The following is a 14,279-nucleotide window of genomic DNA, read 5'->3' as shown; positions in this document are numbered from 1 at the left end:
GATGAGACCCCATGTGTACACTACTCGTGTACACATGTGTACTCGTGTACACATGTGGTACCTAGTTATCATAGAAACCATTTTATTGTCATTTTATTGGAACAGATAGCCTGGAGCTGTGTATTAGCTAGCTGCATAACTGTACGATATACAAGATGCTTGAACGTCATCCTCCTCATCCTCCTTTTCTTCTGGTGCTTTCCTTTCTTTTATTTATTTATTTATTTATTTATTTCATTTTTAAAATTTTCATCATTTCATGGTACACAAGTACAGCGGTTAGCACTATGGCCCTTGGAGTGTGACTGTAAGTGTATAAAAATGCTTAGGCGAAGAAAAAAAAGCGCATCATCGAATGTGTGAATGAGACTCGTAGCAAAAAAGCATTTAAGTGCTCAAATAGAGTAGAAAAGTACTATAAAAGTACTATAAAAGTACCATTCCATTTACAATTTACTCAAGTCTTTCTGTATGGAGTTTGCAAGTTCTCTTGAGTCCGGCCTGCATTTCCTCCTAGAATCCAAACACATGCTTTCATTTGATTGGCCGTAGGTGTGCATGAGGGCATGAGCTGTTTGTGATGGACTAGCATCGTGTCCAGAATCTAACCTGCCTCTCACGCAGCATCAGATGGGTTAGGCTTAAGCCCTCTGCAGCTCTTGTTGAATAAGTGGTGAATCATTGTCTGTCTGCTTCTTCTTCACTTATCATTGCCTCAGTAATTTAGTACAAAGTAAAACATTTTTTTTGTTTTTCAGTTTCCTGATTCTTTCCTCTCCATTATTCTGACACAGTTTCGTTATCTTCTAGCTTATCATTTCTACTCCTTGATTTTCTTCTTCAGTGATATTTCTCTTCTTGCCTCTTACACTGTTTTATCATCACCGCATCACCAGATTTTTCTGTCACTTCATCAGTCCACCTCTGTTTCAAACTGCTTTTCTTAATCCTTCATCTGACATCAGCTGTGTCATTCTGTCAACAACTAACCTCTACATCTATTGTCTGCTTTCCTCATCATATCCACCACCTTTCTGTCTTTCTAATGTTTTTCTTTCTAAAACGTCTTTAATCATTATCATTTTCCTTTTCCTCTTCTTCACCCCACCTTCGTCCCCATTTACCAGTAGTTTCTCAACAACATTGCAATGATCTTGTCTTCCTCCGCTTCATGTTTGCATTCATATGTTTTACCAAAATGATTATGCAAGAAGGCCTTATCATATAGCATCCTTCCTTCCAGCATTATCAGGCAGTGTTTTTTTTCTCCCTAGATTAAGCTCTTATATAAATGAAAAAGAATAAAACCAATGGTCTGAGAATCACCTGTCAAATCTGACAAAAGCCAACCTTGGTGACTTTGCTGCTAAACAATGTGTAAAAAGATTTCCTTGTGAATTTCCTTCTAATTTGCATGCATTTCATCACTATGAATTCGTTTAGAGTGCTGACACGATCACTCTCTCAAATGCCATGCTCATTAAGTCTATGGTTATAGTAAGCCAAAAACAAGAACAAGTGCACTTACAAACTCTTAAGGAAATTCAGATAAGACCAGCTTTCCCTAAAAACTTTTACTCTATCTTGAAGCAAATAAGAACACAGCTAAATACAAATATTTATCATGTCGTCCCAGTTCTGAGAGCTTCACTCCCGTAACACTTGATATGAGTAATCCATTTTCAGTCCTCCGTACCAACAAAGTGGTCTTTTCTGTGCCAACACCTCAGCTTTTCACTTTCATGTTTCTGCATAAACAACTAAAAGTAAGATGGGCAATGCTGGAGAAAGGCTTTGAAGCCACCAGCAGTGTCCTGTCACACTCTGCAGATCAGAGAACTTAGGCTTGACCCCCTGGGGCCTTTAAAAGAAAGCAATCTGTTTTTTTTTTTTAAAAACCCACCTGCATCTTTACTATAATAATGTATAGGCCTGCCACTCCCTTAAAACTGTTATGAACCTCACTTGTGTGCTTGCATCACTGCAACTGACTCATGCTGATTGGCTCCTGTGCTCTGTCAAAACATGAACACTATATCCATTGAGGGGTTTTAGCTATGGGGGTCTGTACGCTGTTCAAAAGGATCAGATTGCTAATGCTAGCTGACCTTCGTGGTGTTTGTGTGGTGTTTATGCATCTTGAAGCCCATCCAGGTTGCATGAACCATGTCTTGGTTATCACTTCGTGCACCTCTGCTTCGTTTTGCTTGGTTTTCTTTTCGATCCCACCTCCTGTCATTTCACCTCACTCAGGCCTTGTTAATGGCCTCTTAGTCTTTCTTCTCTTTCTCCCCCACTTGCTTAGATCTGTCAGTCTCCCATGATGTAGCCCTTCGACTACTGTACAGAAATTTCTACTTACTGTCTCCTGCTGTAGTTACTCTCCCTGCTCCCTTCCGCGTTCATTGATGTCTGATCTAATTGCTTTTGCTCTAACCCTGGGGACCTGGGCACAGTGTAACAAGCTCCCAGAGGATGCACTTCGCCTCGGCCTTTGTCGCAGTCCCTCAATTGCTGCTTTCTTTTTTATCCGTTTCCTCACCAGCTCTTCCCAGTACATTAATTTATTAGCAGGTCTAATACTGTAGCCCCCGAACAAACAGCATGATATTGTGACCCTGCGGTAACTGATTCTAATCTAAGGCTGGCCACAGCACAATCTTGAGTCAGGAATTGCCAATTTCAACAGGTCTTGTCTGTGTTTTCTTTTATCCCCATCACACAGTAGGCCGCAGACAGAGATACAGAAGAGTAGCTATACAAAGCAAGAAAGGTGGGATGAAGTAAGAAGCAGAGAGGAAAAGAGGAAAATAAACAGGCAGAGATGCGAAGTGACAGTGAAAAAGTGGGTGAAAGACAACCTGATAACATGGAGAGACTCACAGGACCGCTGCAACAAAAATTTAATAGAAAAGGCAAAATATAAAGATGGAGTCCAGTGAACTAAAGCAGATGGGTCAGTACACATTTTAACAGCTTTGGCTCCACTCAGAAATAAGAATTTCAAAAATATAACACACATTTTAACTTCTCTCTCTAGCACCTGTTTACTCCTTGATTAGTTTGGTGTTATATATATCACACATCAAATGAAATCCATGAACCGGGCAACCTTAAATTCTTCGTGGAGAAAAAAAACAAAAGAAATCTATCTTATGCAAGCCGTTATTGTATTTTAAGTCCTTTTTGCTAGATATTAAAGAGGTGCCATGAACAGCACAAAAGGAAAGAAATCTCAGATTCTCACTCATGCTCCTGGACTTTCATGGAGTGCATTTTGGAGTAACCTCCAGTCGCCAGTTCAGATTTGTGTAAAGCAGATTCTTACAGAGCGCACTGCAAAAGGGAGAAAAAAGTCCCTCAATAGTACTTCTGTATTTGAGATTTGAAACTCACCTGCAACAGTCAGCTGAACATCACGATTTCTCTCCCACCTCTGTTTTCACACACGAGAGCTGTACAGTATGCATGTGTATGTGCTTCTAGTCTGTTTTGTCTCATAAATTTTCATGAAAGAACACCAGCGTCAAGATCAAAACATTTTCTCCTGAAGGTTAATGGGTCAAATGCGTTGATCAAAATCTACTTGTTGCACGCACTACTCTCATTAGAGACATTTAAAGAGAATCATTTGATACAGATACTCTGATCTTCCCCGTGGCACTCTCTAGTGTATGCTGTCTATCTATCACACACACACACTCACACACTGTGTTGGTCCTTCGGGATCAGACAGTGGACTGAATGCAGATATGCCTCTTTGAAGTGAGCAGGCCTACAACTAATGTGTGTATGAGAGGCACACACATGCACATATTCACACACACACTCTGGCTGTGTTGATGCATACTTCTTTAATCAGATCAGGTATTTAATTATTAATATGTGTGTTAAAAGATGACCCTGCAGCAGTGCTGTTTAACCTTTACTGTGGAATAATCCGACGTGCCTGTGTGCGTGTGCATAATCGAGGATTGCATTGCAGTGTTGCCCTCAAGGAATATTGAAACACAATATACACGACGCAGATGCTTCTGGTGATGTTTTAAACATTTATTGTTTTTCTGTGTCTCTTTGTAGGTGTGTGGAAATCATTGCCAAGGAGGGGAGAAGTTTGAAGGAGCTCTATCTCGTGTCTTGTAAAATTACAGACCACGGTAGGATACTTTCAATCACTGTCCCTTTGTTGCAGTCAACCGCCAACATTATCATCATTTCCATTATTGCCCACATTCACCACTGTGATTCAGGACTCATTTGATTTTACAGCTTTCCTCTTATGAGACTTGTAAACAGTGAAAATATTATTGAAAAGTTTCAAGCAGAAGAAAGCAGTGTTAGCTGGAGCTCTTCTGCACATTTACCAACACTAGAGCTTTACCAGAGATTTACCTTTAAGTAAACTCTTTAAATAAACCGAGAAGCATTACTCGGCAGGCCACTCAATGTCAAACCATGCGGTGGTTACTTGATGGCTGACTTTTGTGAATTCTTATATGAGAGGTTAAATATTGTGCTTTCTGGAGAAATAGTATTTCAGAGCACATTATATGAGGTATGAAAAGGCTACTCGGGATTTTTATACATTTACTTGTGTTGGTGGATTAGAGTTGTTTGTATTGTCTGATGGGGGACATACATGGTGTTTTCATCCTCAGCATACACTCAGGTGTTATATATCTCTTTTATATCCCTGTAGCATCATCTCCTCTTTTTATTTTGTTTACACTACCTTGCCTCTCTGCTTGATTCCATTCTGCCATATGTTTTGCGGAATATTTGAGTCTTTTCATCAGCTACAGTACAATACACAGTTGGAGTTCGTCGGTACTGAAGCATCAGGAGTGCAATCCTGGTTCTTTGTGTGGCACTGTTTAGTTGTGTTTGTGCATGTGTGCACCCTTCAAATTGCACAAATGACACTCCCAGCAGCGCAGCCGACTATTTTCTTTGGGTGCCTGCTTTCTCCAATCTACTGTTACTCGAGTCTGAAGGGTTTTTACCACTTATGCTATTTCCTGTTATCTTTGCAGCTCAAAATACCCACAATCTGTATCGTAACAAAAGCCAGCCCCCCCCCCCCCCCCCCCCCCCCCCCCTCCCCCCCAAAAAATAAATAAATATTTGGTGTGATGCATGATAGCCTGAGTTTGATCGTCAAAAAAAGTTTAATTTGACTTTAAGCTGTAATAATTCCCAACCGCAATGGTTTGTCTGTTTTCTTTTGCTTTTATATTATGTTAATTTGTTATTGTTTGAATAATTCATCTATTCAAATTTCCTGTTCGGAATTTCATAAAGGGACTAATGAGATAATAAACTAATGGATGTTCTGCTTGTTTGTCACATGGGGTTCTCTTAGTTTTGATACTTAAATGTGTTAAACTTAAGATAACAAGCCGTCTGTTCTTTTTTTTTTTTTTTTTTTTTGATAGTTAGGCTTTTCACCTGTTGACTTTTAAGTGTTGTTTCTTCAGTTTTCTTTTGTTTTGCAACTCACTGTAGTTTGACTAGCTATTAGAAATTACACAAAAAACTAAGCTGTTGCTTGTTAGTACCATGGTGATTTTTCTATAGTCTATCGAACTTTGGCATTTGATTTTCTTGATGTAAATGCAACATCTGTGAATTGTTTTTAGCTGGTAATTGTTGTTAAAATGTCTATAAAATGAAACTTTAATATACCCGAGTGTCAAACTGGAACTATAGCGCTTGAAGTTTATCAACACAGTCGAGAGAAACTCATCGGGCTTTGAGATGATTTTCATACATAACAGCACTATTGTTGGATCATGTGGCCCCAAAACACTTGTTTCATTATAAATGGAGAACATGTAAAACAGTGACAAGTGTGGCACCCTGGGCTGACTCCTTGTTTGATTGGTTTTCTTCCATAAAATTTGGAACGTCAACAACAATAAATTATTTCAGGCTTATTGTGTGCAGAAGAACGAGTAGCCCGAACACGCACAGGACAACATCTTGGAATGTGCGATCCACTTGTCTTAATGGATCCAGGATGCTTGGATCCATTGGCAAGCCATTTAATTTTGTTATAAATTGGATTTTAGGCTTTTCCTGTTTGATTTTGCACTTGGAGAAACACCACAGTCAACAATTTATTACTCCGACTCTTGGCTTTTTTCCTGACCGAACTACTTCTATTACATTTGGAAGGCTGCACACTGCCCCACACCACACCACTACAGTTTTCTCTGTTCTCTGCAAAGTAGGGACAAATGATATAGAAAATACTTAATGTTGCCGTCACTAAGCGTTAACCTTCCATAACATAATCATGATTATTTGTGTTGTAGATTGTAGACTCGAATGGTTAATCTCTAACATGAGCTACCATTTGCTAACGATTTCTGTGAATTACACTAACAACAGTCACCTTGACCTTTCTGAACTAGAACCTGAACTGCATTTGCGAGTGAGTGAAACATTATGTAGGCGTGTGTCTACTGGTGTCTGATTAATGACTCCAAAATCACAATAGTACATTAAACCAGGAATGTTCACAGGCGCCCGGTATATATCCCCTTCTCTCTGCTTGTGTCTCTAATCCTTTTGACCAAGATGAATTAGCGATATCTGATCTTCTTCCTTCACTAATGATCCCTCTGGCCCTCTTTGGCTGCTGATAGGGTCTGTGTGTTTTTATGTTTGTGTGTACATTTATCTCTTTCCAGGATAGAGATGCCTGTTCTTAGAGCTCTATACTCTAACACAATGATTGGTGGATTTCCTGCTTCAGCCTCTGAAAAATTAAATCACAGAAATGAGATTTTACATCTGCCAAGCTGGCCCCTGTTTTTTTCCGCCCATCTCCGCGCTAATTATTTTTATTAATGGCTTCTGTGAGTGCATTTGAGATGTCCACAAGCCTCTTACGTTTGAGTGTTCTGTTTTTTCCTCCCAGCTTTTGCTTCCTGTGTGATTTTATAGGAGCTTTGAAAACAGATATAAAAGGAGACAAAAAGACAGGTTTAGATGACAGAAATGAAAAGCTGGCAATATGTAATTTTACTCCCAGTGCAGATGGTTTCAGAGATTATCTTGTGAGGAAGAGGAAGTAAATGGAAAAAGTGAGGATAGAGCATTTTGGGGTAATGATCTTACTGAAAGCCCAGTTAGTGCCATGGAAAGAAAAAATAACTTCCAAATCTTGTGTGGCATTCATCAAAGAACATCGTACTAATTAGCCTAAATAACATTTTGGTTGCAATCAAAGCAGTATAGAGGTTTGTTAAACACCTGGATTGTCTGATTAACATATTTCATATGGTTTGTGATTTTCAGCAACTAACACCTACAACTTATGATTGATGATAAATAATGGGCACTGAAAGATTTTATTAAACATCCTAAAGCGTTCTTTTCAGATTTCCTGTGTCTTGCATTACAAGTGGTTTTCTCTTTGGGATACTTAGTCTTCATACACATGGTCTTTTCAATCTTTTCAGACATTTTTGCTGTTCTCATGTTACTTTTAAAGGGATTAACGGCGAACAGAAAGCTATAATCCTAAACCAATATGAAGAATTTAACAATATGATCCAGGCTAAAAGCTACATTTGTTGCAGCCAAAGGAAAAAAGGAAAGCTGGCAAAGAAAAAAGTTTACAAGATATCTTTCATTAAATTAATGTGTTTATATTCTTATTCCTATTCTTATTGTTATTTCAATATTAGCCTCATTCTTTCAGCTGCAACGCTGCCAGTGTTAAAATAATCTTGGGAGCAAGTAAAGACCAAATGAAAAACATATTTCAAACATGTAGGCATGGTTTGTTTGTTGAAATGTTTTATAAAGCTTGCAAGGCTTTTTACAGTTCTGGGATTTACAGTTCACTATGTAAAGGCTATTGAGAGTTCTTGCTGCCAATAGAAAAGAGAAAATGTGTGACTCATTGATGTTCATCAATGGAAGTGAAAGGCTTTAGACAGTGTCTGAAAAACCAGAGACCCTGTCGCTAACCCCCAAGATTCTTGTTGTGCTTTTATGTGTGTTGATCTTGGGTAAAACTTATTTACTTTTAATAGTACGGGTGAATCAAGAAGTTGACGTTAAATTAATTATTTTAAATTCATTTGCGTATGTTAGTTACCTTGATCCTTGGTACTCATTTGCTGTATTCTCTTGTTCTTGGAGTCGAGTAATCATAATGGGATACATTTAGTGTAACCAAGACTCAAGGCTGTGCTCCTTCTAAGCAATTCAGAGTCTTGACCCTCTGTTTAAGAAGGCTTTATCTATAAAGTGCCCTCTTATCACTGATGACTTTTGGGACTGCAAAGGCACTTTTGGGACATTTAAAAATTATGTTTAAATATCCGGTTAAGTAGTTAGTCTGAAAGGGAGATACTGGGGTCTAGAAACAAATTTCCCATGTTATAGATTTTGTAGAAAAGAAGGGTCAATTAAAGCCACTAGAGATAATGTAAAGGAAGTATTAATAAAAGAGATTATATTAAAAAGCATTTTCTTCTAGCAACTGGAAAGATACAATGTGGTGATTCACTATAGAGCAATGCAGGTGGCTCACAGACAACACATGCCACTTTATTTTTGAACTATTCGCACACATTTTTGTGATTTATATCGTTATCGGGACGATAGATGTCTTAATATCGGGATATGAGATTTTGGTGATATCGCACAGCCCTAATGGACACAATTTCTGTAATTTTGTCTCCGCGCAACAATGATTTGTATTTTAGATTAAATAATCAATGTGATTTAAGTGGAGGCTTTCAGCTTTAAATAATCTTTAATTGGTTTTCAAAAGTATCCCATTCATATTTATACATGATGCTGCATTTTCAAAGGGCAGACACAAGTGGACAATTAACTAACCTGTAATTTCATTAATAGGTTAGTCGTGTCCTGTCAGTATTGAATGGCCAAATAAAAAGATTAAAGACCTAGATTTAATTCCAGCTTTTGAATTTGCATTTGGTATCTCTACACTGGAACTCTCAATGCGAGGTCCAAGGACACTTTGAAGCAAGTGACCATTTAGACTGAGAGGTCAAAATTATTATTGGAGAGGTAGTTACAACGGGAATGTAAAAAGAAGGAAAGGACTCGCCAGCTCTGCAACACCAACGAGTGTGAAAGACGGTCAGTGATCACAGAATTCTTTCCTTGGTTTTTTTTTTTTTTTTTTTAAAACCCAACATCTGGCAAAATCAAGAAAACTCTGGAGGAGAAAGAGATGTCGTCATAAATGTAAATAGAGAATGTTTACAGCAAGGTGCAAACACCTGGTTAAGCTCTGGAACATGAAGGCAAGATTAGACTTGAATGAATTCTGAAGTGTACAGTTCTTGGATCCAGCCAAATTTTGCAAAACCGATCAGATAACATTTTATAGTGAAAATTGGTAATGACCCACATCATACTGCAAAAGCAACCCAGGAGTTTCTCATGGCAAAGAAACGGGATATTCTTCAATGGCCAAGTCAGTCACCTGATCTCAGCCCAGTGGAGCATGCTTTTCAGTTCCTGAAGACAAAACTGAAGCCAAAAAGACCCACAAACTGAAGGCAGCTTCTGTAAAGGCCTGGCATCTCCAGGGAGGAAACCCAACATTTGGTGATGCCTATTTGTTGTAAATTAAGACAGTCATTGAAAAAGAATCCTTACACTTGAAATTCCCTTAGTTTATCCAATTATTTTAGAGCCTCTGAAAATGTGGACTATATATTAAAATTTGCTGTAATTCCTAAACAGTAAATGTAATACTTTTGTAAACATCTTGAATTCTGCGCTTCAGTCACATCTTGAGTGTTTGATTTTCGTGTACAGATGGAGAGTTGTCATCGTCTTAATACTTATGGACCTAATTATATATTACAACACCTTTTAAACAAAAAAACCCAAAGTCCATCTCAGTTCTTTATTCCCATAGGCACACGAATGGCGAAGTCTTGGTTTATCCATTTCCCTTGCTGAATTAAAAGTACCACTATGTCATGGGTTTGAAAGCTGATCCTGATGAGAAAACCCCCTTAGCCACTCTCCCAGTGCTAATCAGATCTCTACACCACCACTTTCTTCCTCATCTGACTGACCCATACACTGGCAGTGGCCCATACTGTATCTTCAACACACCTGGATCGACAGCGATACCGCCTCGTCTGCTCTCTCTCCTGTGCTCATCGCCTTTGTGCTCCTTTTGTTCTTACGCTGTGTGTGTTTTGCATTCGCATGCATTCAATGGTGTCTACGCTGTTAGTGCATGTACATCTGTCTGTGCTTATCTTGTCCCTTGTAGCCCACCTGCATTATCCAAAGACAGAAACAGAGACCTTGGCACCTCCTTTCCTTACATATGGTAATTCTCCTGCTTCACCCGCGCACCTCTCCATGATCCTTTACTTTGTCAGTCGTGGCCTCCTGTGTACATCTGTATGAATACGAGATCGAGCGAGACACCTGTGGGAGACGGTACAAGTGAGAGGAAAGAAAAGGAGAAGCTTTGGTCTGCTTTTAGAGGACTTCCAGCAGAGCTAGTATAACATTGGGAAGGGGGAGGAATGATTTCAGACTTTCAGAGATGGAAGTCAAATCCTCTTCATTTTTGTGTACACAGTACAGCGTTTGGTGATTCATATATTGAATAATCTAAATATTTCTCAGAAAAATAGTGATTATAGAACAAACTTTTTTTTCTTGCACTGCTGATAGAAAGTGGAAGCTAAAGTGAAGCTTTACGGAAACGTGATTAAATACTCAGCGTTTAAATCGGTTTACTTTCAGCTCAGGTCAATTTGAGGCAAATCGTGCATGTAGAGTAGCCGTCTGACGTCTTCTCTAAAGCAGTGGCCGCTTAGAAATCAAGGATATCGTTATAAATGTTTTGGAAATACTTCATGTGGAAGTGTCTTCTGTCCCTAATAAAAAATCTTGACAGTGACAGCCCATCATCCAGACTTTTGTGATTGTGTTGTGAGGGATTGAGCTACTCAGTTGTGAATTCCATTGTTATGTCCATCTGTATTTACCCATCTGTCAGCTTGTGAGATTATTGTTGTCATTCAGTTTTTAGCGTCTTATTCTCTTATTTGATCACCCCCTTCGTAGCTCTCACATAGTCAACATGCATCCACATTTTTCTCCCCTTTTCTATTTTTTTTTGGGTTGCCTTCAATCCTGTTCCAAGACCAAACCCCTTCCTCCTCTTTTCCCCTCTTATTGCTATTTCCATTCATCTTTCAGCGCTCGCTTTCATCTGAGGTGCTTTACTCTAAACGCGCTGAACGGTGATAGATGGGGCTTGCGTGCTCCTCCCCTTGAGCGGAGGAGTGAAGTATTGCTGTGTGTGCTTCGTTACTGCTGCGTGTGTATATCTTTGCAACTCTGTGCTTGTTTACATGCTTTTGTGTGAGCGTTTGCGTACTTTTAACAGGTTTTCAGTGCCTTTGGGCAAATTTTGATACCCACTCACTCCCTAGAGTATTGTAGTGCTTTTTACAAGGTGAGGTTACTTTGCATGAAAGCACAGAAACTATCTTACTGACGATGAAAATACATCTGATTGTTATCTTCCCCTGTATCGTATGATGAGGCTGTAAGGGTATACTGTTACGCAAGAGTTCTCGTGCTTTTTAAGCTTAATCCAGGTTTAACATGTTATTTTTCTGCACAATTTGTGGTTTTGATTAACTTGTCATAACCTGCAGAACAACACTGGGATCAGTGCATTAAAGAAAAATCATCGTCAGTTGTATTTAAATGTGGCTTTACCTCAGAAGGATACAGTAAAGATATCAAACACTGTTATGCTGACTATTCCTTAGATCACTTATTTCTTTCTTCCTTCTTTCTTTGTCACATCTGTTTCGCTCCGAGAATTAGTTTTCCATGTTTCTTTTTTTAGCTGTTCAGCACCATATATGCCTAAGTGATGTGAAACATAATGTAATGTAAACTTAGATAGTGTAATAGCTTGTTTGCTCCTCTATCTGGCATTCAGTAGGTAAATAACGTAACCCTAAGAGCAGCTGATTAAAATGCGCAGAGCAGTACAGCAAATTTATGTGGGCTGGTAAGGGGAGCGAGTCAATAGACAATCTTTGTCTGTTTTTATCGCCACTGTGCGTGTGTGTGTGTGTGTCAAGTATGAAACATTTCACGGTTTCTGGGCGTGCAGCTTAGCATGAGTAGAAATCTTGATATCCCCGATCGCTAGTATACATCTGTATTTTTTTAACCTGAGACTTTTGTTATTTAATGCCTTGGTGTTACACAAACACTGGCAGAGACATTTTTTTTAGCTTGTTAGGTTTATTCAAGTCCACTTTAGAGAACACCAAAAATCAGTATGCTGAAAGCAATTCATTAAACAGTATAAACGTTTTAAATAAATGTTTTAAGTTGTCTGAGAAATGACTGTGGTGTAATTATAATTGAGGCACATACAATTATTTGCATTTACGTTTATATACTTGAGAGAAACAAACTGCTCGGTGATTAGTAAGTGTTAGAAAATCACTGGAGTAGATGGTAACAATGGTTACTGTCTAATGCGTTTCTTTAACATTTAACATGTAAAAATCAGCTCTGCATGTTTGACTCATGTTTGTGTTTAGTTTTTGGGTAATTATCTAGTCTTTGAAATGTTGTTACCTCGTTGTTCTTGGATTCTTAAGGTGCCTTCTGTTTTCTGGTCAGTATAACCTTAACAGGCTGGGCCCGGCAGACGTCACCAGTCAGGGTGCATATCTGAGGGAACTCAGAGAGATGAACTTGATTTAAATTTTTTGACCTCATGGCTTGATTACACAATAGACTTGAAGCACAGGCTGAAAGAAATTGTCATTCTGGAGACAGTTATATGTAGCTCAAGGAAATCCCTGGTATGGCTGAACTTTTTTAGTTAATTTTACCAAGAACAGTATGCAAGGAATTTAAAAGCAGCTCAATGGATCGTGCCCTAGAGACACCAGAGAACAGCGGCTTCCACCGATGCTGTGCCTTACCAGTCCAATAAGAGAACAACTGACATGTCTCTAGTCCTTGGGTCAGCCAGTGACAATTGTAGCTCAGTGTCGGCTGACTTCATTCTTGTCTTGTGTCACAATCACCTCACCTCTTCCTCAATCTGCTTCCGTCCACGGCTCTCGTGGTCCTTACTTGTCTGCTACCACACATGTTCCCAAGACAGTTCCCCGACAGGTTGAAGGCTTGTTTTTTCCTGCTGTTGTGGAGCCTCTGACTTGACAAAGCTTGTTTATGAGTTGACCAACATCTCAAACTGTAAAATACAGTATTAGTATTTTGATCTTTGTTTGTGTGCTTTTGTTTGTTTGTCTGAATAAAATAGTTTTATTACTTTAACGTGCCTGCCTGGAATGCTATATTTATAAGACAAACCGTATCCCATGTCTGAAAAGGGCTATATGGTAAGGATCAAACTCATAACACGGTTTGTTATCTCTGCAACAGTACCTGCACACTGGGGAAAAACAGCGAGGATTATGAGGAGTTCATTAAACTGGACTTACGGCAAGTCCACCTGATTGCTGAAGGATGCTGACATTTGTTCTTTCTTATCAACTGCTAGTGAAAATCATTATTAATTAATCTACCTGTTTGGTTTTATTCATCAGTAAATTAGTTAGTTTGTGTTTTGCCAAGAAAAGGTGATGACTTAAAATGCCTTCTTTTAACCAATCAATTGAAAAAACATAAAGTTGCTATGAAAGGGAGCACACCCCTACTTCTACAAAACTAGCACCCCTAAATATGCAAGGCAGCCTTTCTGTAGAGAAAAGAAGAATAACCAGTTTCTCACCAGTTGTGAGTTTGGAAAGTTCATTAGGTAATATACAGGAAAATTGAGACGGTGACAGGTAACGAGGGAGCAGAAACAGCTTGAGAGGCTGGATCTGAACCTCACATGGAGAAGGCATTTAGCTGCATGACTGCTCCTCAAGTGCAGAAGTGCGCATATATAGGATTCCAATCTACAGATACTCCATAGTCTGAAGTATATAAGTTGAGATTTCCATTTCCTTACATCAGCCTGTGGTGGTATTTGCAGATCGGAGAGCTGCGCAAAGAGGCTGAAATTGAATTAGTTTCCATATATTGTCCTCTTCTCCTCTTTCTCCTGCTAAGCCCTGTGGTCTATCCACTGTTTGCCTTATGGGGTAGAAAAGCGAGGGGGGCTTAAGCTGTGAAGGCTGAAGCTTACGCCGTCGACCATCTTACTGGTCACACACTTTCTCTCTCACACCCGCTAACACACGCGTACTCTTGCTTCG

General features: G+C 39.1%; 1 protein-coding gene across 1 annotated transcript in view; it reads left to right on the top strand.

Annotated features, from left to right (window-relative positions):
- The window catches only part of fbxl17 (F-box and leucine-rich repeat protein 17), a 231,330-nt gene that overhangs the window by 151,403 nt on the left and 65,648 nt on the right, over positions 1 to 14,279 (top strand). The window contains exon 9 of the mRNA XM_085368445.1: positions 4,081 to 4,157. Coding sequence (XP_085224571.1) covers positions 4,081 to 4,157 — 77 coding nt within the window. The remainder of the gene's footprint in view (positions 1 to 4,080; positions 4,158 to 14,279) is intronic.

This window comes from Diplotaxodon limnothrissa, linkage group LG12 (genome assembly GCF_057381915.1).
Source record: "Diplotaxodon limnothrissa isolate DT_005_m linkage group LG12, D_limnothrissa_male_GT1.1, whole genome shotgun sequence".
NCBI lineage: Eukaryota > Metazoa > Chordata > Actinopteri > Cichliformes > Cichlidae > Diplotaxodon > Diplotaxodon limnothrissa.
Note: the sequence above shows the minus strand (reverse complement) of the source record. Positions and strands in the feature narration are given on the sequence as shown.